This window comes from Macrotis lagotis, chromosome 3 (assembly GCF_037893015.1).
Source record: "Macrotis lagotis isolate mMagLag1 chromosome 3, bilby.v1.9.chrom.fasta, whole genome shotgun sequence".
Lineage (NCBI taxonomy): Eukaryota > Metazoa > Chordata > Mammalia > Peramelemorphia > Peramelidae > Macrotis > Macrotis lagotis.
Genome location: NC_133660.1, coordinates 35,176,585 through 35,198,669, shown reverse-complemented (window position 1 = coordinate 35,198,669; position 22,085 = coordinate 35,176,585). Strand labels below are relative to the sequence as shown.

Genomic DNA, 22,085 nt, shown 5'->3' with positions numbered 1-22,085 from the left:
GGGCTGAAGATCCATGCATGCCATACTGGACTGCCTGGCATCATCCTTCCTTCCCCCACTTTGCCCTAGTAGACAATGCTACTCAAAAATGGCAGATAGCTCAAACAGACCCTAAAGGTAGTTAGAAGCATTGTTTACATTAAAGTTTGTAACTCATTATCCTAGAATAGATGACATTCTCCCCCCTCCCCACCCCATCTTGTTTTTAGAATGATAGTGCAAGAATTTAGAAGACAGAGTTGTTAGGTGTGACACAGAGGGCGTCTGAAGCATTCAAATCAGTTGTCTTCACTCACTGCTTTTCTCTCAGATTAAGAAAGGCAGAACCCAAGTTGATTTGGAGTATCCAACATTTCACATGTTGAACCCACAAAATGTCACATCAGAATGTACTTATAGAATTTAAGTTTTTAAAGGATTGTAGGATTTAGCATGAAAAGAAATTTTGGAGACCATCTAAATGAACCCCTTCAATTGATAGAAAATGGAACTGGGACCCAGAGAGATGGAAATATCACAAAGCTAGCAAAGTAGCAGATCTAGACTTTGAATTTGAAAGTTTAGCTATTTCATTTTTTTCTATGGGCAATCTGCATGGAGAGATGAGATACACACACACACACACACACACACATACACACACACACACACACACACACACACACACACACACATATATTTAGAGGAGGACAGATCATATTGGTCACTAACTCCATCTAATGTTTTCCTTTTAAATATGAAAATTTTCCCTCATAATGTTGTCATTCACTTTAAAATGTAAACCCAATTCAATTATTTTTCCTCAATGGAAATTCAGAATAACCATCTACCATCCTCTATATGATAATGCTTAGTAGAGTATCTACAAATAGTAAGTTATTAAAATGAGTATTGATTAACAACTAAGAATATTACTAAGAATATCATTTATACATTCTCACTTAGCCATAGGAAGATGGAATGACAGTATTAAAAAAAAAACAGAGAGCACATCATTTCATCCCATATATAAGTAGAAATTCTCTATGCATCTCAACATTGGTGAGCCACCATTGATAATCTTTGAAATAGAGGCGGCTAGGTGGCATAGTGGATAAAGCACCGGCCCTGGAGTCAGGAGTACCTGGGTTCAAATCTGGTCTCAGACACTTAATAATTACCTAGCTGTGTGGCCTTGGGCAAGCCACTTAACCCCATTTGCCTTGCAAAAAAAAAAAAAACTAAAAAAAAGAGAAAATAAGAATCTGTAAATTCTAGCTCAATGAGCTTGACCTCAATTACTAGAAAAATTTTAGAACAAGAAAGTAAAAGAGACTGGACATTTGTGAAACACATAGAACCGAAACCAATATCTTCCTTTCCTCCTTATCCATGGAGGCTGGCCAAGGAGGATGTGGGTTAATGATTGTTGAGAAAAGGAAGTGGTCATTAAATAAAGGCACCCTGGCCTCATCAAAAACATTTCATGTTAAATTACCTTATTTACTTTTTTGACAGACTTACCAAACAGGTTGAGTAGAAGGATGCTTTAATTTAATTTATTTAGAAAATATTTACAGGATAATCTTAGATTATTGTTGTAGAAAAGATGTTAGAACTGTGAGCCAGACAGTTCTACAATTAGATGTTTTCTGAACTGGTTAAGTGACTAGACTTCAAGAGTAAATATTAATGATTCAATATAAAATTGTGGGAGGGTGTCCAGGGGAGTACTTTGGGGATCTCAATGATTTGAACATTTTTATCAATGATTTAGATACATCAATAGGTAGAATACTTATCAGATCTGTAGATGCCGCTAAGTCCAGAGGAATACCCAACACCTTGCATGGGAGTTCAAATAGAAACCTGAATGTAACCTTTCAGCCCACTCTTGAGGATTATATTTTAATTTTTTTCCCCTTTTAAGGAGATCTTAACTGGGTAGCCTATATTAGGAGGCACATTGAATTCAGATTAGCATGGAACTTTTAAATAGCAATGAACTCCAGATTCCAAAGTTAAAATCTCTTTCTCTATCAATTGTAACCAACCTTTTGGTGGGGTGAGGGGGAATGACCTAGACTCAGGTCGACTTATGAGGCAAAGAAGTGACCTTGGGGAGGCTAGGTGGCATAGTGGATAAAGCACCAGCCTTGGAGTCAGGAGTACCTGGGTTCAAATCTGGTCTCAGACACTTAATAATTACCTAGCTGTGTGGCCTTGGGCAAGCCACTTAACCCCATTTGCCTCGCAAAAACCTAAAAAAAAAATGACCTAATGACCTGGAGTAAGGAAAATATGAGTCCAAAATCAACCTTAGACACTGTGGGATCCTGGGCAAATCACTTAGCCTCTGTTTGCCTCAGTTTTCTCATCTGGACATAATAACAGTACCTTCCTCCCAAGGTTATTGTGAGGATCAAATGAGATAAAATTTTAAAACTCTTAGCCCATTGACTGACACATAGAAAATGATATGTGAATGTTAGTTTTTAACTATTATTTTCTCCCCCCAAGCCAAGGAAATTCCAATTCTGGAATAAGAAGTAGTATTGGATTGTAATCATCTGCTGTTTGATAAACCCAAAGAGTCCAGCCATTGGGATAAAAACTCCCTCTTTGATAAAAACTGCTGGGATAATTGGAAGTTAGTATGGAAGAAACTTACATTAGACCAATACCTCACACCCTTTACCAAGATAAGATCCAAATGGATACAGGATTTAGACACAAAAAACAATACTATAAAAAAATTAGAAGATCAAGGACTAGTCTCTACCTGTCAGATCTATGGAAAAGGGAGCAGCTTATGACTAAGGAAGAGTTGGAGAACATCACCAAAATCCAATTGGATGATTTCGATTACATTAAATTAAAAAGCTTTTGCACAGATAAAACCACTGTAACCAAAATCAAAAGAAATGAGGGAGGTTAGGTGGCACAGTAGATAAAGCACCGGCCCTGGAGTCAGGAGTACCTGGGTTCAAATCCTATCTCAGACACTTAATAACTACCTTGCTGTGTGGCCTTGGGCAAGCAACTTAACCCCATTTGCCTTGCAGAAAAACTAAAAAAACAAAAAGAAATGTAGTAAATTGGGAAACAATCTTTACAAGTAATGATTCTGACAAAGGACTCATTTCTAAAATATACAGAGAATTGAGTCATATTTTTAAAACAAAAAGCCATTCCCCAATTGACAAATGGTCAAAGGATATGCAAAGGCAATTTACAGATGAGGAGATCAAAGCAATTCATAACCATATGAAAAAAATGCTCTAAATCATTAATTATTAGAGAAATGCAAATTAAAGCTTCTCTGAGGTACCACCTCACACCTCTCAGATTGGCCAATATGACCAGAAAGAATAATGATCATTGTTGGAAGGGTTGTGGTAAACCTGGGACACTATTACACTGTTGGTGGAGCTGTGAACTCATCCAACCCTTCTGGAGAGCTATTTGGAACTACACCCAAAGGGCAACAAAAATGTGCATATCCTTTGACCCAGCAATACCACTACTGGGTATATATCCTGAAGAGATGATGAAAAGGGGTAAAAATATTACTTATACAAAAATATTTATAGCAGCCCTGTTTGTGGTGGCAAAGAATTGGAAATCAAGTAAATGTTCTTCAATTGGGGAATGGCTTAGCAAACTGTGGTATATGTATGTCATGGAACACTATTGTTCTATAAGAAACCAGGAGGGACGGGATTTCAGGGAAACCTGGAGGGATTTGCATGAACTGATGCTGAGCCAGATGAGCAGAACCAGAAAAACACTGTACACCCTAACAGCAACATGGGGTGATGATCAACCTTGAAGGACTTGCTCATTCCATCAGTGCAACAATCGGGAACAATTTTGGGCTGTCTGAAAAGGAAAGTGCCATCTGTATCCAGATAAGGAGCTGTGGAGTTTGAACAAAGTGCAAGGACTATGTCCTTTACTTTAGAAAAAAACAGATATCTTATTGTCTGATCTTGTTATCTCTTAGACTTCTTGTCTCCTCTCTAAGGACATGATTTCTCTCTCATAACACTCAATTTGGATCAAGGTACAACATGGAAACAAAGTAAAGACTGACAGATTGCTTTCCGTGGGGGGGCGGGAGGGAAGTAAGATTGGGGGAAAATTGTAAAACTCAAATAATATCTTTAATAAAAATTAATTTAAAAAAAAGTAGTATTGGAGCTAAGATGCTCATACCTCTTCTTTAATGTCATTTACACTGATGAAATTGCATCACTTTTTGATGAAATTGTATCACTTTCTGATGATAAACACTTTGACAGGGCCAAGAACTTTTCTAAGTCTACAAAATTTATATCCACAGCACTTGTAAGTACAGTTGCCAGGTTAGATCCTCATAGGTTGATGTCTATGAATGCTGGACTGAAAACCTTGCTATTCCTAAGTCTCTTGGGTAGGTGTCCTGAGCTGATTCCATTGGGAAGTAATGGGTGAGGTAGACAGGGAACCTTGATGCTTCAGCAAGACTGGCTTACTTGCCCTAAGTGTGGCAATTGAGTGTGGCTGGTCCCTTCTAGGAATTACCTCCCTTGAGTAATGGTTATGAAGGCTTGGCCAGAAGTTAGAACCAGTTGTCTAGTGGTATCTGCCTTTTGAAGCAAGTTGGTCAGAGGTTATTGCCATGAGAAAGGTAGGACCCTTCTTCACAATTATCTCTCCCTTCAGTACTGGCTATAGGGGACTAGGCTAGAAATAGGTGATAAGTACACAGAGATTCCCAAGACCCTTGGGTTCAGGATTCTGGGTTTTCACCTCCAGGGTCTGAGGGAGATGGTGGTGGTAGTAGTGGACTGGCTCTTCTGCCTTCCTGTCTCCCGCAGGGTGCCTCACTGCTTTAACTAGGTTAGAACTAGTTTGATGAACATATGAGTAGGGAGAGGGGAATAAATGCAAGATGTGTGGAATCAGAACCCACAAGCATTGGGAATTGATTGATTTTATCTTTTGAGAGTGAGTAAGCTCTAATAGCTTTTCACACTAAGATTTGGGGGATTAATATTTCATATTTTGTCCATTTTTCAAATTGGAAAGAAAAAGAATAAGTGAGGAACCATGTTTCCATTTATCCAGAGATAGTTCAAATTATTTGGTTTATTAAATTAACAACAATGGTAGCCAAATCACCCATCACTTACATATACAAAATCTTTTCAGTTCATCAACAAGTGTTTATCAAGTACCTCCTATGTGCTAGACATTGTGTTGAACCCTGGGGATAAATGAAATCATATCAACTCTCAAGCGGTTTATACCTTTTGGTTGCCAAGAAGAATTTATCTAAAATTTATCTAACAATGAAGTATAAACATACAAATTTCTTCCCAAAGAATTTAGGACTGTTTCAAAAAATAGAATTCAGCAACTTTCTCTCTAATCTTATTTCTCCTCCAAATTTCTTTTTTGTCCTTATTTAAAACATTGTTTTTTTCCTTCTATTTTTCATTTTTTATTCTACTTTTTCCATTAGCTGGCATCCCTCTATTCAGCCAAGTTTCATAACCAGGAAATTATCTTTGAGTTTTTCTTCTCCCCACCCTCTTGTCAAATAGGTTGCCAAATCTTATTAATTCTATAGCCATGTCATCTTTTCCATCATCCTTTTTCTTATAAAGCCTTATCACTCTATTTTTAGTCTTTATCACCTCTCATAATAATGTTTGTCCTTCATTATCGAAGAATATCATGACATCAGGGAGGTGATGTCACGATAGGCACATGAATTGGATTTGAGTGAGGGGGAGTTGGGCTAAGTCACCAGCCTCACTTTCTCCTCCAGAGCCACCTGGGGCCAGTAGTCAGATGATGATGTTTGTCCTTCATTCTTCAAGAAGATTATGACATCAGGGAGACTATGTCATAACAAGTACATAAATTGGAGTTTGGTTAGGGGGAGCTGTGGTAAGTCAGTCACCAGCCTAACTCTCCTCCAGAGTCATCTGGGTCTAGTGACCAGATATGAATGCCTAGAGATGGCCCTCTATGCAAAGTAATCAAAGTTAAGTGACTTGTTCAAGGTCACACAACTAGGAAGAGTCAAATGTCTGAGGCTGGATTTGAACTCCCATCCTTCTGACTCCAAGACCAGTGCTATGGACTCTTGCTATAATCTCATTTTTCTCCCTTCTCCCTATCTCTCCCCTCTTCCCATCTTCTTCCCATCTTTCCCAGGCATGGATATGGTCTTGTCAGTTTTCAACTCAACAATATTCAGTGGGTTCCTATTGTCTATAGGATAAAATACAAATTATAAAGCCTGGTCTTAAAGTCTCATAAATAGTAAGCATTAATTAGTGTTTATTAAATTGAAATGTTAAGAGAATTCTGGAACAGATTGTTTTCAATGAAGCCGAACTGAAAGAAACTGTCTCCCCAAGCAATAACTTTCTTTTTTCTTCAGTCCCACCAAGTGTTTGCTATGTGTCAAGCCCTGAAAATGCAAAAAAAAAAAAAGTTCTTACTTTCTAAGGGCTCACATGCTATGGGAAAAGACAACATTCAAACGACTATGTGCAAAAAAAGAGATAAGGCCGATAAATTGGAGATGATCATAGAGGGAAGGAAATCACATTAAGGGGGAACCAAGATAAGCTTCTTGCAGAAAGTAGGATTCTGGCTCTGATTAGAAGGAAGTCGAGAGGCAGAGGCAAAGAGGGAGAGAATTAATGGCAAGCTGAAACAGCCAGAGAAAATACCTGGAGGCAAGAGTTTATCCAAGAAGCAAATGACATTCAGAAGCTAAGGAAGAGGCACTTCAAATAATAGCAGACCCCTGATACAAATGGACAATTATATGAAACAATTTCTGAGTTCCCAAGTAGCTTCTTCTAGGTTAACTATTTCCTAACCATCATTTTAGTCCATTCCTTGTATTTAGATTATAATCATTTATCACCTACCCCCTCAAAAATTGCCATGGATACAGAAATTTTAAGAAAAATTCCTACTTTTAAAACTACGCTCCAGTTGTCAGCTATCTACTTTAGTCCTAGAGAAGGTTTGGGTGGAAAGAAATCGAATTATTCTTTCTATTCTATCTACTTTGGAAAAGAGAATTAAATAATTTCCTCTTATTATTAACATTATTGAGATTGATGGTATCATTTGTGTGTGATTTCTTCTAGAGATGAACTTAATTGTTTATTGAAGACCTACAATATTTTTTATGGAGACCAGAAGAACCGGCATTTGATATATGGTGAGGTAAGAACAAGATTGTTCTTTAAAATTGGGGAATGACTGAACAAGCTGTGGTATGATTGTGATGGAATACTTCCATGCTAGAAGAAAGGATGGACACATTAATTTGAGAAAACCATGGAAAGATTTGCATGAAATAATGAAGAATGAAATGAATAAAACTAAAAGAATATAATATGCAGTGACAGCAATGTTATTTTAAGAATGAGTTTCAGCAAATAATTTATTTTGACATATAAATACTTAAATTAGCTATAAAGAACCTATGAAGAAGGTGCTGCCTTCATCTAAAGAAAGAACTGATAAATAGAAGTATGGATCAAATAATTTTAAATATACATATTATATCTACATATTACATACACATACACTTATTTGTGTGTAATGGTATTCATCTTGGGAAAAATCCAAGGAAAAAAAAGTTTGTGATAATTTTGATGTATATAGCAAAGTTGTACATGGTAGAATTGCAGTTTCCTGTCCTGTTATCTTTTCTTTAATTTTACCATTATAGAAATACTTATTTTATTCCATAAACTAAAAATAAATTAATAAAACAAATATATGATGTATAGATAATTAATTTAATAGTCAGAATAACATTGTAAATGGGCTATAGGAAGTTTGGTCACTTAAAAAAATTTTTTTAGAAAACAAGAATCCTTGAATTTGCAATTTCATCCATTTGATGATTCACTGAAGGCCCCTTGATAAATTTCCCTTTCGATTTAAAAGGAACAACTCAAAGAGTTAACATCTTATTAAGAAAAGATGTCATGCCGCAGTCATCATCAGATTTACTAAGAAACAACTTACATATTAAGGTATAATATATAAAGGGCCCCAAGTTCCACTTCTGAATTATTCTCCAAGATAATAAATCTGAAAGGTCAATTCAGCAGCCAGATAACAGCAGCAACCAGTCTGTTTCAGAAATAATTGAGGTAAGTGAGTCAATCTAAGTTTTTTTGTTTGTATTTTTTAGGTTTTGCAGGGCAATGGAGTTAAGTGGCTTGCCCAAGGCCACACAGCTAGGTAATTATTAAATGTCTGAGGCCGGATTTGAACTCAGGTACTCCTGACTCCAGGACCGGTGCTCTATCCACTGCACCACCTAGTGCCCCCCCTTTTTTTTGAACATGTCATTTTTAATGTGAACACTGAGCCTGCTTTTTCAATACCAAAGCATCTATACATGGTTTGATGGAAATTGTGGTGATGTAAAGAATATATTTAAGATGTTCATTGGAAATTTTTGTTCTATTTTTACTTCACATGGGGAAAAAGCTGCTCACAAACATAGATATAAAGAGATGTAATGAACAAGGCATATTCATGAAATGGCACATGTGATCACCCATTCCTTCATTTTTCAGTTATGTGATGTGGGCCATCATGAATGAGTTTTGAGGACTACTTGTGGCCCATGGACCCTGGTAGGACTCACCTACAAAGTCTGCTCAGTTCCAGAGACAGTGGAACAGTTTAAGAGTTCAAGGAATTTGAGATGAGGAACAATATTGTGTGATCCCTGAGCCTCTTCCAGAAAAGTAGAGAATGAATGATTTTTCTCTTTCACCTATTTGCAAAGAAGAGTTAGTTCCCTCTTTGGAGGACACCCTGTCAATTAGGAAGTATTTCAGAAAATTGAACAGTTTGAAGCAAGGAGCAATGTCATATTCTCCAGACAGAAAGATGGTATTTAAGGCAGGAAACAACCTCAGGTAATATGTGTGACTGTGTGTTTGTATGTGTAAAAACAATGTATATTTTATATATGTGTGTAGAAATGCATATATTATCTAGCGGTCTCATTTATATATCTTAGTAGCATATGCAACTTTAACAAAAATTGACCATATATTATTAGGGAGAGTGGGGGGATCATTCTCTCCAATGTTATTTAATATGATGCTAGTTGTAGAAAGAAATTAAAGGGATAAACGTCAAAAAAGACCTATCACTATCCCTATTTACTGGTGGCATCATAGTTTACTTACATGACCCTAGAAAAGATATTGAAACAATAGGCAAGGAGATATTGGAAATAAATGTAAAAAGTCAGAGTAAACTTATAATTTACAGACAATAATGCTATAAAAATGTAAGTACGTATGTAAGATGTATGTATGTATGTATCTAAATAAAAACACAAAAAATACAAGAGGGGCAACTAGGTGGCCCAGCTAGGTGGAAACTCATCTTCCTGAGTCCATGAATACAGACTCAGATATTTACAAGCTATATAACCCTAGGCAAGTCACAGAACACTGTCTCAGTTTCCCTATCTGCCAAATGAGCTGAATAAGGAAATGGCAAATCAGACCACTATCTTTGACAAGAAAACCCCAAATGAGGTTACAAAGAGTCAGATATGACTGAAATAACTAAACAACAACAACAAAATATGAGAGGACTAATGAAATGAATATATATTTTAAAAACAAGAAAGTCAACAAATGAAAATTAAAGGAGAATTAGATAAATTGGTAACCAAAAATCCTTTAGAAATGATGAAACTGAAAGCTGGTTCTTTGAGAAGTCTAACAAAATCAATCAACCTTTATCCAATCAAATTATAAAAAACAGAATGTCAAATCAACCAAAAAGTAAATCAAGGGTGGCTAGGTGGCGCAGTGGATAGAGCACCGGCCTTGGAGTCAGGAGTACCTGGGTTCAAATCCGGCCTCAGACACTTAATAACTACCTAGCCGTGTGGCCTTGGGCAAGCCACTTAACCCCATTGCCTTGAAAAAAAAATCTAAAAAAAAAAAGCAAATCAAAAAGGTAAAATCAAAAAGCTACAAAATAAGAAGATATAAAAAGTATTGGACCCTTTTGTGAAATTCTCATGCTACCAAAACTGAGAACACAGAAGAAATAAGAAATACTTTTAAAAACATAAAATGCCAAAACTAACTACCAAAAATATATCTTTAGCAATCCAATCTCAGAAAAGACACAAAGCACCAAAGCATAGACAGGGCAGGTGAGGGGAAAACCTCCTGGCTGTGATGGACTCACAGGAGAATTCTACAAAAGTTCTAAAATAATCCATGCTAATATTGCACAATTTTTTAAATTAAAAAGCATCCTACAAGATCTTTTTATGAGATGACTGTAGTCCAAGGACATCCAATGTTGACTAAGGAAGAAAATTAAACATATAAGGAAAAAAAAGACCAAGAAAGAAATGATAAAGCACACAGTTTTTTTTTTTGCCAAGAAAAACCCAAGAAAATAGATCAAGAGCACTAATAAATATTAATTCTGGAATTTTTAAATAAAATCTTGCCAAACCACAGGTCTACCCAAGAGTCATTCACTATGGCCATGTATTGAATGATTTTGTTGTTTTTATCTTCTTATTTTTAAATGCTTATTAACTTTCTTTTTCAAATAAGGACTTTTGTCTTTTGTGTTCCTTTAAGATAGCACTCCATTAAAAAAAGTCTCAAAGAAATCTCTCAGTACTTATATTTATAATCCAGTGAAACAAATTCTCACATTAATCATGTCCAAAAATAGATATATTTCTTTCAAAGTTTTCAGTTCTTCACCTTTGTGCCTGAGGTGAATGGAGTTTGATCTTTATCCTTCTGGATTCATGGTATTTTCATTGCACTCTTAAAAGTTTGAAGGTATTTCAAAGTGTTTTTTCTATACTATTGTTATAACTGGTTAAATTGTTTTCTTTATTCCGCTCACATCACTCCGCATCTTTCGTAAAGATCTCACAAGTCTGAAATGGTTCGTTCCATCATCTGTTATGCACAATAAATATTCCTTTACATTCATTATACCACAATCTGTTAAGCCATTATTTTCTTTAAACTATTTTATTTGTGTTATGTCATTAATTTAATAGCTATAGCTATAGATATAGATATACATAGATGTATATATAGATATGTTTTACTTTTACTGGCCTCAGCCTCTTAGCTGTGTGATCTTGGGCAAGCCCTTTTAACCTCTGTTTGCCTCCATTTTCTCCATTGCAAAGAGGATAATAATATAAATTACCTCCCAGAGTTTTCATTAGGAACAAATGAAATAATATTCATAATGTGTTTAGTCCAGTGTTTGATTCATAGTTGGCACTTGATAAATAAACACTAGCTATAATAATAATTATTGCTATTACATTAAAAACATTTCCAGATTATCCAAACTCTGTGAGAGCTCTCTTGTGATTAAAATAAACAAGCAAAAATTAACAATACAGTGACATCATCAGAAAGTACATACAACATGTAACCACAACATTCTCTCTATCTTAAAAGGTATTTTAATGATTATAATTAACAAAAATTAATTTACATTCATTATCATAAATCCATTTTCTCTCCCTCTCACTTCTAACCCTCTTGGTAGAAAAAAAAAGAAATATGTATATAGTTAAGCAAAACAAATTCCTTCACTGGCTATGTACAAAAATATTCTGAACCCTAAATCTGTCATCACTCTGTCAGGAGATACATGACATATTTCATCATCAATTTTCTGGAATAATGACTTCTAAATATTTGTTACAACTTTTAAAGTTGTTACCTTTCAGAGTTATAAATCTAACTGCAACAATAAAACTTTTCAAGGTATACAAGGTACTTTAAAATATCTATTTGATGGTTCCAACATCCCAGGAAAATATGGCCTATTATTATCCCCATTTTACAGTTGAAGAAACTGAAGCAGACCTAGACAACACAGCTAATAAGCATCCTAGCTATAATTCAGATTCAGATCTTCCTAGCTTCAAATCCAATGTGCCACCTACCGGCCTTTGTAGGAATTGTTCTCCTGACAGCTCATTTTATTCTTACATTTAAAAGGCTTCAAAATGATTCATTTTTATAATTTGGATGTTATAGTAAAATTTATTCCTTCAGAATCTGCTCATTCAACTCCGTATCAGGTTTTTCTTTCCCTGTCTCTTCTAAATAATCTATTTTTTTCATTTCTAACAGTATAATAGTATTCTAATTTGTATATCATAATTTGTTATCTCTCAATTGTACCACCACAAAAAGAACTGAAATAAATATTTTCATAAATATAAGATCTCTTCTTGTTTCTTTTATCCCTTTTGGTTATTATTTGTACTTGAGTTTATAGTTTTATCTCTTTATTTTCTAACTATTTCTATAAAGTTCTATATTTATATATATTTCTATTTTTTTACATATCTTTGTACTTGGCTCTTTGGAAGTGAGGAGAGGGAAAATAATGCAAGAAATTTTAATAATTAAAGATACCATTACAAATTTATTTTTAAAAATCAGTGACTAGATTACTATTCCTCTTACTATGGATGAAAGATTTCCTAAACAATGAAATTGTTTGCAGATACATTGGGAAACCACACACATTTTTTCCTGTCAATTTCTCCTGCTTTTTCTCCTTGAGAAAGTAAGAAATTAGAGAAAAATTATTGATTTTACATCTTGAATATTCAATAGTTTTATTTTTCAGAGAGCATAATGGAATTTTTTGATACATTACAAAGAGTGCTGATGGGATTTTTTTTTCCCTAGGCTGAAGATGACAATCTAGTTATCGAAGGAATTCTGGATATTTTCTGGGGAGTACAAAGACCAATCCGTTTGAAAATGCAAGATGAGAAGCAGCTCCCATCTTTTGCTACCATCAAGTCCTCAACCTTATTCTCCCAGAAGGGGTGAGCTATATAACCCAGTTATGTGAAATACAATATAATGAAAATATGAGCTCTCTTTAGACCAGAATCAAAGTGAGCAATATATTTCCTCTTTAAAAAACAAAGATCATTATCTACTAGAGGTAAGTTTTCTGTTCCAAACAGTATCTTTTATTTCCAAGCTATGTTTACATACTTTCCAAACTCTCTAAGCCTTAGTAATGTTCAGCCTAATTGGTAGAGGACAGTACATAGAGTACTGTGTCTAGAGTCAGGAAAAACTAGTTCAGATCCTGCCTCAGATAGTTACAAATGGTATGACCCTGGGCAAGACCCTTCACCTGTTTCCTCAACCATAAAATGGGAATCATAACAATACCTATGGCCCAAGATTGTTGCGAGAATCAAATGACATAATATTTGTAAAAAAAATAAAGATCAAAATGCTTATTCCAGTAGCTGTCACATAGTAAACATCATATAAAGGCTTATTTCCTTTCACTTTTGATCCTTCAAGACCCTAGCCTGGCTCTCTCAAACCTACTGTAGGAAGGAAGGGAATTGAATCAATTTCTAGAAGTTAATCTAAAATTCACCATCAGTGAATTAGAATTGGTGTCATTAAAATTATTCTTTTTTCCCCCTTCATTTATAATAGAATTCATGGCCATTCTAAAAACAAAATGGGAATTGAGGAAGGAATGATGGAACAGGGAACTGGGGTGAACATTTCTCCTTGATTTGTCATCTTCTAAGTTGCTTTCCATAGAGCATTTAAGGCACAGTAGGGAACTAGACCACCAAAGTAGGATGCTATGGACAAGAACGAAGTGAGGTCATGGTGATTGCCTATGGTGGTTGGGTATGGGAGAGCAGAGCAAGGAAGAAGATAACAGAATACTTTTAACCTTTTGATTCTGGTGATAGGGGAAAAGCCTGTAATTGTCAAAGGAATGCAAGTATTTCCCTTACAAAAGGAATGCAGAGCTCCATGGTCTTTTTCCTTTTCTAAACCAGGCCCCCATTGTTTGTAAGGGACAACATTCCTGAGGTAGCAGAGTCAAGTTGCATGATGACCCAACCCACTTCTCCTGGGCAAAACTCAACTTATCTTGGCTCCCATTTCTTATAAAATATAGGCTGATGCTTTCTTCCCCACCCCTCACCTCCATAGCCAATAGCATAATTTAAATAAACTACTGGAGTATACTATAGAGAAAATTTCAAATTCCTAAAATAAATCAATTTGGGGATTATTCTTCACACTACATAAGGATTCTCAAACTCCCCTAGGGTACAACCCATAGAAACTGATTAATCAAAGTTTAATTTCAATACTCCCTGTAAGGAACAAAGTAATTTATTTTTTAAATAGTATTTTCCCCAATTACATATAAAAACAATTTTTAATATTCAAATTTTTAAAATTTTGAGTTCCAAATTTTCTTCCTTCCTCTTACCTAAGTGATAAATGATTTGATTTAGATTATATATGCACAATCATGTAAAACATTTTCATTTTAGTCACGTGAAAAACGAAACAGAATAAAAGGAGGAAAATGACAAAAAATAAAGTGAAAATAGTAAGCAATTTAGAAAAGATATTTCTGTAGTTGCATGTTAAACCATCATCAAGTTCCTTTGTGGTCTTCTCAAATCCCTTTGAGGTAGTCCTTAAAATTCAAAATCTCGAAAGTCAGTTTTCATGAGCTTGAATTGACAAGATGACTATCTTGGACAAGAATGAAATGAAATTTCATTCAATTCAATAGGTAATTATTAAATGTCACTTGTTCCATGTATTGTTTTAGATGATGGGGTCAAAAAGACCAAAACATAAATGACCCTTGCTGTCAAGGAGCTTATGTCATTTGTTTGGAGGAATAAGGTACACAGAAATTATGAAATTTACACAGAACAACAGGGAAAAACCTGTGTTCAAGTCCCACCTTTGACATCTATTTGGTATGTATTCCTGGGCAGGTCATTTGCCTTCTAGTTCAGGAGATAACTCTAAGATGGTAAGGTGAATGGAAGGTGCCAACCTGCATTGGTAAAAGGAGTTTTCTCATGTCTCACTATACAATGAAATCACATTCCACTCCCATTTTTCAAAACACATTGTGATTTGGGAGAATAAGAAAGATCTAAATAGACACTTGAATTGAACCTCAAAAGGAAGGCTTTAAATATTAAGAATCTGAAATAAAATTGGTGAATTCCCTCTATGTGATGACTTCATTCAACATTTATTTTCAGAATACTATTTCTGAAAGGTAGTAAATAAGTGGAATTCTTTCCATTTCTAAGCTGAAGAAATAAAACCCAGAAAGAGGAGACAGCTAGTTGGTACAATGGATAAAGCACTAAGCCTAGGATTAGGAAGGCCAGGGTTCAGCTTTAGCCTCATACACTTACTGGCTGTCTGACCCTAGGAAAGTCACTTAATCTCAATGGCCTCAGTTTCCTCAAACTGTAAAATAGAATTTAGGGCAGCTATGTGACAGTGGGTAGAGCACAGGGGTGGAACCAGGAAGACCTGAGTTCAAATCCAGCCTCAGACACTTGCTAGCTGTGTAGGCTGAGTAGATAACTTAACCTCAGTTTCCTCATGTGTAAAATGAACTGGAGAAAGCAATAGAAAATCACTCTGCTTTCTTTGCCAAAGAAACCACAAATGGGGTCACAAAAAGTCAGTCATGATTAAAACAACACAGCAACAACAATCAAAATAAGGATGATGAAAATAATAGCACCTACCTCAGAAGGTAGTTGTAAGGATCCAATGAGATCTGCTTTGTGATAACACCATAGGATCTGGCACATGGGTGTTATATGCAATTGTACGTCAGTTTGTTATTGACTAATCATTTCATTAATTTTTCTTTCATTGAGTTCAAAAATGACTCAGAGTGTCATTCATTAAATTTCTAAAAATGCTAACTCTCTCAATAACTAGGCTAATTAATCATTCCATTTGAATCTCATCTTGTATAACTGAGATCTCTCATGAGTTGTCTTCTTTCACCTTCAAACTCCAAATTTATAGCTTCCTTCACACCAACACCACCAGCTCCACCCTCCTCCTCCCCCTCTTCCATCTCCTTCATCCCTTCTTGCTTGGACCATTACAATAGTCTCTAATTGGAATTCCTGCCCCAAGCATCACTTCCACCCCAACTCATCCTCCTCTCACTCATCAAAATGATTTTCCTAAAGCACAAATGTAATGCCACTCTTCTGCTTATAAATACCAATGGAACACTATTGCCTGTAACAATAAATGAAAACTGTTTTCTTTAGCATTGAAGGCCCTTCTTGATCCATCTTTTGAGTTTTTTTACATCCCTTCATTCATTCTCCCATCCAGTCTTTCTAGCCCTTCTTACTGTTCCTTATACATAACACTCAATGCCCCTTCTTATATCTCTGAGTCATGGACTGATGCCATGCTCTCCTTGACTGCCCAGTTTTCCTTTAAAAGTCAACTTAAACATCAGCTTTCACATGAATATTTTTTTGCATCCCTTAAATATTCCTACTAATCCTCATCAAAATCACTTTGAGTTCCCAGTCTTGTAGAACTGAGATCTCTCATTAATTAATAGTAACCAATAATAAGATAAACAATGCATCCATCACCAAAATCGCTTCTGTGCTTTGGGACATCATGCAAAAGAATTTGCTGACTAGAATTCCTCTCATACATTACCTATTGCCATATCCTCCAAAAGACTGAAAGTATAGCCCCCAAAATCAATTCTTATTAGAACACAGGGACTTTAGTTCATTTTCAGGGAACTGCTTTTCTCCACAAATCAGGACTAACCAGTTCAATTCTCACTAACAATAAAAATCTATTCATTTTATTCAGCTCCCCTGAAGAATTAACCTCAAAATATCTTTACAAAATATTTTTTCCACACAGTTAACTGTACAAATCATTCATAGATTTTCTCCAAGGGAATTAACTGTCACTCTCCTAAGAAATGAAATTCCATTAATATTTTCTTACTTCCAGTGTCAACTCCATGTGTCAGCTCTCTCTCTCTCTCTCTCTCTCTCTCTCTCTCTCTCTCTCTCTCTCTCAAAAGAAGAATGACAATAAACAAATTCTATGGAAGGGGCTATGTCATCTATGGTTATCAACTGTCAATCAAATACTGAATTATTTTTCTAGTTCAATTAAAAACCCCCTATACTGGAGGATTGATTTTGGTGGGTATTAAATTAGAATAAATTCTTCTTTATGTATCTTAGGAAGTTTCACTGTAATCTTGTAGCACTTATATACAGTATTGATTGTACTCATAAACAAAACATAATCCATACTTTAAAATGATATACATGATCGAGGATAAAATGCAATATTTAGCATAGAATTAGAATATTTCGATCCAATCACCTCCACTGCCTTAAAAGATATCCAAACTGAGGCAGAGTGAGTATCATTTATCAGGTGATTCCCCATCATTTCCATGCTTTAGAAGGCATTTATCATCATGGAGTGATTCCAAATCTTTAATCTTCATGTGCCTAGTAAATTGCCTTATTTTTGCAACTTAGATCTTATGAAATGATCAATGATAGTTCAAAGGATTTAAGTAGAACTATTTTAAGACACCAAGATTCAAGCACCAAGTCTAGTTAAATAGATTTTCCAGGCTGCTTTTCTTAGCTGCTTCATCATGTTTGGAGACTATTACTATGCCACAATCCACAGGGATGATGATAGAACCTTTTTCGCTAATAACTTCTTATGTCCTACCAATGACCAACATGACAATATAGCAAGAGAAGCAAACTTTACTGAATGGGGGTCAGGTCACTCATGTGCTGGACCTGAATCTGTTACTTGACTTTGGGTAAAATTCTTGACCTTCCTGTGCCTCAGTTACAAAATGGATGGGGGAAGGAGTGATGAGAAAGAGGGGTTAATGGGGACATACCTAATTTATCTGGCATATGTGAGAAATGCTATGTTTTATACATTACTTTTCTAAAGAACTGAAACTCTAAGTTAGTTGGCTAAAGTTTTATGTGGAAATTTTTCTAAACTATGTTGCATATTTTCCTACCTTCTTAAACTGGAGGTAGAGAGTATACTTAAGTTTTTTCTTCCTAGAGCCTGGTACTTAGCAAATGCCCAGTAGGTTTTGGTTGACTGATCATTTTGTTGCTTCAAAATCATCTTTAAGAGGGGCAACTAGGTGGTACAATGGGTGAGCACTGGCCTTGGAGTCAAGAGGACCTGAGTTCAAATCCAACCTTAGACACTTTGCACTTACCAGCTGTGTGACCCTGATTGAAAGTCACTCAATCTTAACTGCCTCAACAACAGACCACCACTCCCAACAACAACAACATCCTTAGGAACCTTAATTATCATACTATTATATAGTGTAATATTGACTTCAAGGCCTACTGAAGTATATAGAGTTCTTATAGTCCTCTCTGTCAAATGATAGAAGACTATTGTGGTCTTTTGTGTTTGTGTTTTGTTTTGGTTTGTTGGGTCTTACATCTGAAATTTGTTGGTTTCTTTTTCAACTTTCAGTCCTTCTTCCTTATCAGTGTCATTGTCCTTGCATCTAGCACCTGGGCCTCATTCTCTAACTTGTAAGTTTTTCACTTCATAGTCACCCTGTGAGATGTAGGGTCCCAAATTGCCCAACCTACAGTAAAAGAGGCAGAGCTGTGAGTCGATGGCACTTTAGTAAAAGATCCATGGCTCCCTCATGAAGTGGAACTCAAGTCTGCCTCATGATCTGTGATGCCCCTTCCTTCCAGGACTTTTGTTTTATAGATGTTCCAGAAGAATAGGCTAGAGAGCTTTATTGGTTGATAGATTTTTGACCTTGATGTTCCAGGAAGATCTAGATAAAATAGAGAATCACATAGATTGACAAATGCTGAGTAGAACTAGACAGCCCTGTTTTGACCTTTCAGGAGGTCATGCCAAGCTGATGAGCAGCCCCATAGGGCAAGCTGATAAACTGATATCAAAATATCTATATGGGATGACTAGGTGGTGCAGTGGATAAAACACCGGCCCTGAAGTCAGGAGGACCTGGGTTCAAATCTGACCTCAGACACTTAATAATTACCTAGCTGTATGGCCTTGGGCAAGCCACTTAACCCCATTACCTTGTAAAAACCTAAAAAAAAATATCTATGTGAACCAATGGACCAATAGAAAGGCAGTCTTCCGACCACCAAAAAGAGTCATTTACTGACCAAATGCTTATGACCATCTTCCCATTTGGGGCAATAGAGGGATGATAGGGGACACAAGGGCAACAAAAAAAATTGGGGGATTTTTCCATGTAATTGAGTGACCTCACCACACTGGGCTTGGTCACCACAACAAGACAAAAACAATGATGATCTTCTAGTTATTTTCCTATGATTAAGCGAATGAACTTACAGTTTACAGTTCATAGCTCTGGGGCCTAATATACTTAGAAGTTATAATCACTACCCCTTTGGAATCATCTCGTCATAAACTTCTGAGACTATAATAAAAAACCAAGTCATTCTGAATCCAAGCCCAGAATTCCCTCTCCCTTGTCAAGCTACCATCCTTACATGAATGAAAGTCCCTAGAACTTAATTTCCTTTTCACTCATTGGAAGAAATTCCCTGTACTCTAATTCCAAGGGCACTATGTGTCTGGCTACACAGCATTGATGCCACCAGGAGAGGACTTCAGTTGAGTGAAAGTCTTCGAGTTCTAAAAATGCAGAAGTGTTGAAGGTCTTCCTAGTGGAGACAGGAAAATGAGTCATAGATCAGAGTTAAACAAGAAAAACAGAAGAGGAACCTGGGAAGTGAAACTGCTTTGTGGTCCTGGGAGAAACCTGATACTCCCAGACTAGAGGAAGGTGTCTTTAAACTTCCCAAAAGGTTTTGACATATTCCCATGATGTAGCCAGCACCAAACTCTGAACTTTATATCACTGGGCCAGGAGTGGGTATAGGTAACTATATACCACTTTTTATTTGATGCAAGACTGTATAAAAATCATATTATTTTTGTTTTCTTTAGTTTTTATATTATTTACATTCAAGGTGTGATTAACAATCTGCTTTTCAACCCATAACTCTTGATAGTTAGATATATGTATACATATGTATAATATATAATGTAGACATACATACATACAAATACACACACACGTTTTGTTGTTGAGTATTTTCAGTTGTGTCCAACTCTCCATGGCTTCATTTAGAGTTTTCTTGACAGAGATATTGTTTATCATTTCCTTCTCCAGCTCATTTTGCAGATGAAGAACCAAGGGAAATAGGGTTAAGTGACTTTCCTGAGGTCACCCAGCTAATAAATGTCTAAGGTTCGATTTAAACCCAGATCTCCTGTCTCCAGAGCTAGTGTTCTATTCACTACATCATCTAGCTGCATGAGCATATATATATATATATATATATATATATATAATATATATATATATTATATATATATATATGTTTGGCAAGCTTTTAAGTTTATTATAAACATTTTATCACTTTCTTAAATCTAGAGTCCCATGGTTGGCTATCTATCTATCTATCTACCTATCTATCTATTTATCTATATCTATCTATCTATAACTATCTATCTATATCTATCTATTTATCTGTTTATCTATTTATCTATCTATCTGTCTACCTACCTATCTATCTATCTATCCATCCATCCATCCATTCTCTGTTATAGTATTTGCTGGTTCCTAGGATATAAATGTTCACATTGAAAATTTAATTAACAGCTTGCCTGCTATCTATCCTAGCTGCCTCCAGTATGTCCCTGTCTTCATTTAGGAATATATGGCTCCTCCTAACACCTTCCCAGAGAATGATCCCTTGTCACAGAGATTTAAAAAGAAACAAGAGGGGAAAGTACCTCAAGTATGGAAAAATCAGTATGGATTTAAAAGATATTGATTGTAATATTTTGTTAAAGGGTCTCAGAGCCAGAAGGATTCTGACCCAGATTGCCTTTAAGACCCTGAGTAAGATACTTAGCTTCTTAATATTCTAGGCAACTAAGATTATAAATGGCAGAAAAAGGAGTTTTCTCATAAAGGAATTCCCATTAGATGGGAGCTCCATTGGAGAAGGGATTGTGTTTTGTCTTTCTTTGTATCCCTTAGAGTTTAGCATGGTTCCAGATACAAAGTGATTACTCAAAAAATCCTAATTGATTGACTGTCCCTTTTTCTAGCCAGAATTATAAAACTTCTAGCACCCACAAGGAATTATCCCCATTTGTATATAAGATGGCTATGAATGCTTCTATTACTTCAATTCTCTTTCCTAGTTCATTATGTGGCTACTATTTTGTCTTTAATTGTTTTGTTATTTCATTTCTTATTGCATGGTCTGTAAGTAATTAGAGCATCTAATTTAGGGGGTCAGACTGCAATTTGAATAATGTATACTCCCAAACATCCAACCTGAACCTGGGAAATAAGTAAGGGCTTCCAGAGACAAGAATTCTCAGGGATATTTAGATGGCACTTGTTACATGTAGTCCAAATGTTATCAATTCATTCTTTTCTTGGAGCTCAAGCTCTAGCCAGATCATACTCTGGTCCCTTATTGGAGAGGGCAGAGGATCCTAGGCTTTCAAAGGCTTTCCCAACAGTTTACATGTACTTCTTCTATGTCTGAGAATAGTCTGGCAATGAACCCTTGTTTGTTGTTCAAGGATAAATCTACTTTGGTTCAGAAAGACTCACCCCATTACACTTGTCATTGGGAAATGAACTTTTTCTTCCACTGCAGCTACTGGAAACCATCTGTTAAGTTGTAGAGATGTTGTAATCTGTAATATGAAGATAGGCTTACATCAACAGAAGCACAAATCCTTGAATGCTTAGACAATGCTGAATCTCTTTGGGGAGTTTTACAACTTGAAAACTTCTTATTTCATCACAGAGACTCTGATCACAAGAGACTGTCCCTGTCTTCCATTCCCTACTTCAGCCCAGAACTCACATGTATGTTGTAGTCACAGACTCAGAACAGGAGACTTCTATGGAATCTCTCATCAATTGTTTCATGCTCACCATGGCAAGCAGGATAAAAGTGTGAACTGAGGTAGAAGGAGTCTCTATCCTTTGAGTTTTCCAAACTTCCTTGTATATAACTAGAAAAATGTAAACAAAGTAGACAAGGTGATGAAGAACCTGGATGAAAACTGAGATGGTTG

The 22,085-nt window shown here is 35.8% G+C and overlaps 1 protein-coding gene across 1 annotated transcript in view; it reads left to right on the top strand.

Annotated features, from left to right (window-relative positions):
- Nucleotides 1-22,085, top strand: part of RASSF6 (Ras association domain family member 6) — a 72,896-nt gene that overhangs the window by 32,322 nt on the left and 18,489 nt on the right. The window contains exons 3-4 of the mRNA XM_074228449.1: nt 7,143-7,221; nt 12,753-12,895. Of these exons, the coding sequence (XP_074084550.1) occupies nt 7,143-7,221; nt 12,753-12,895 (222 nt within the window). The remainder of the gene's footprint in view (nt 1-7,142; nt 7,222-12,752; nt 12,896-22,085) is intronic.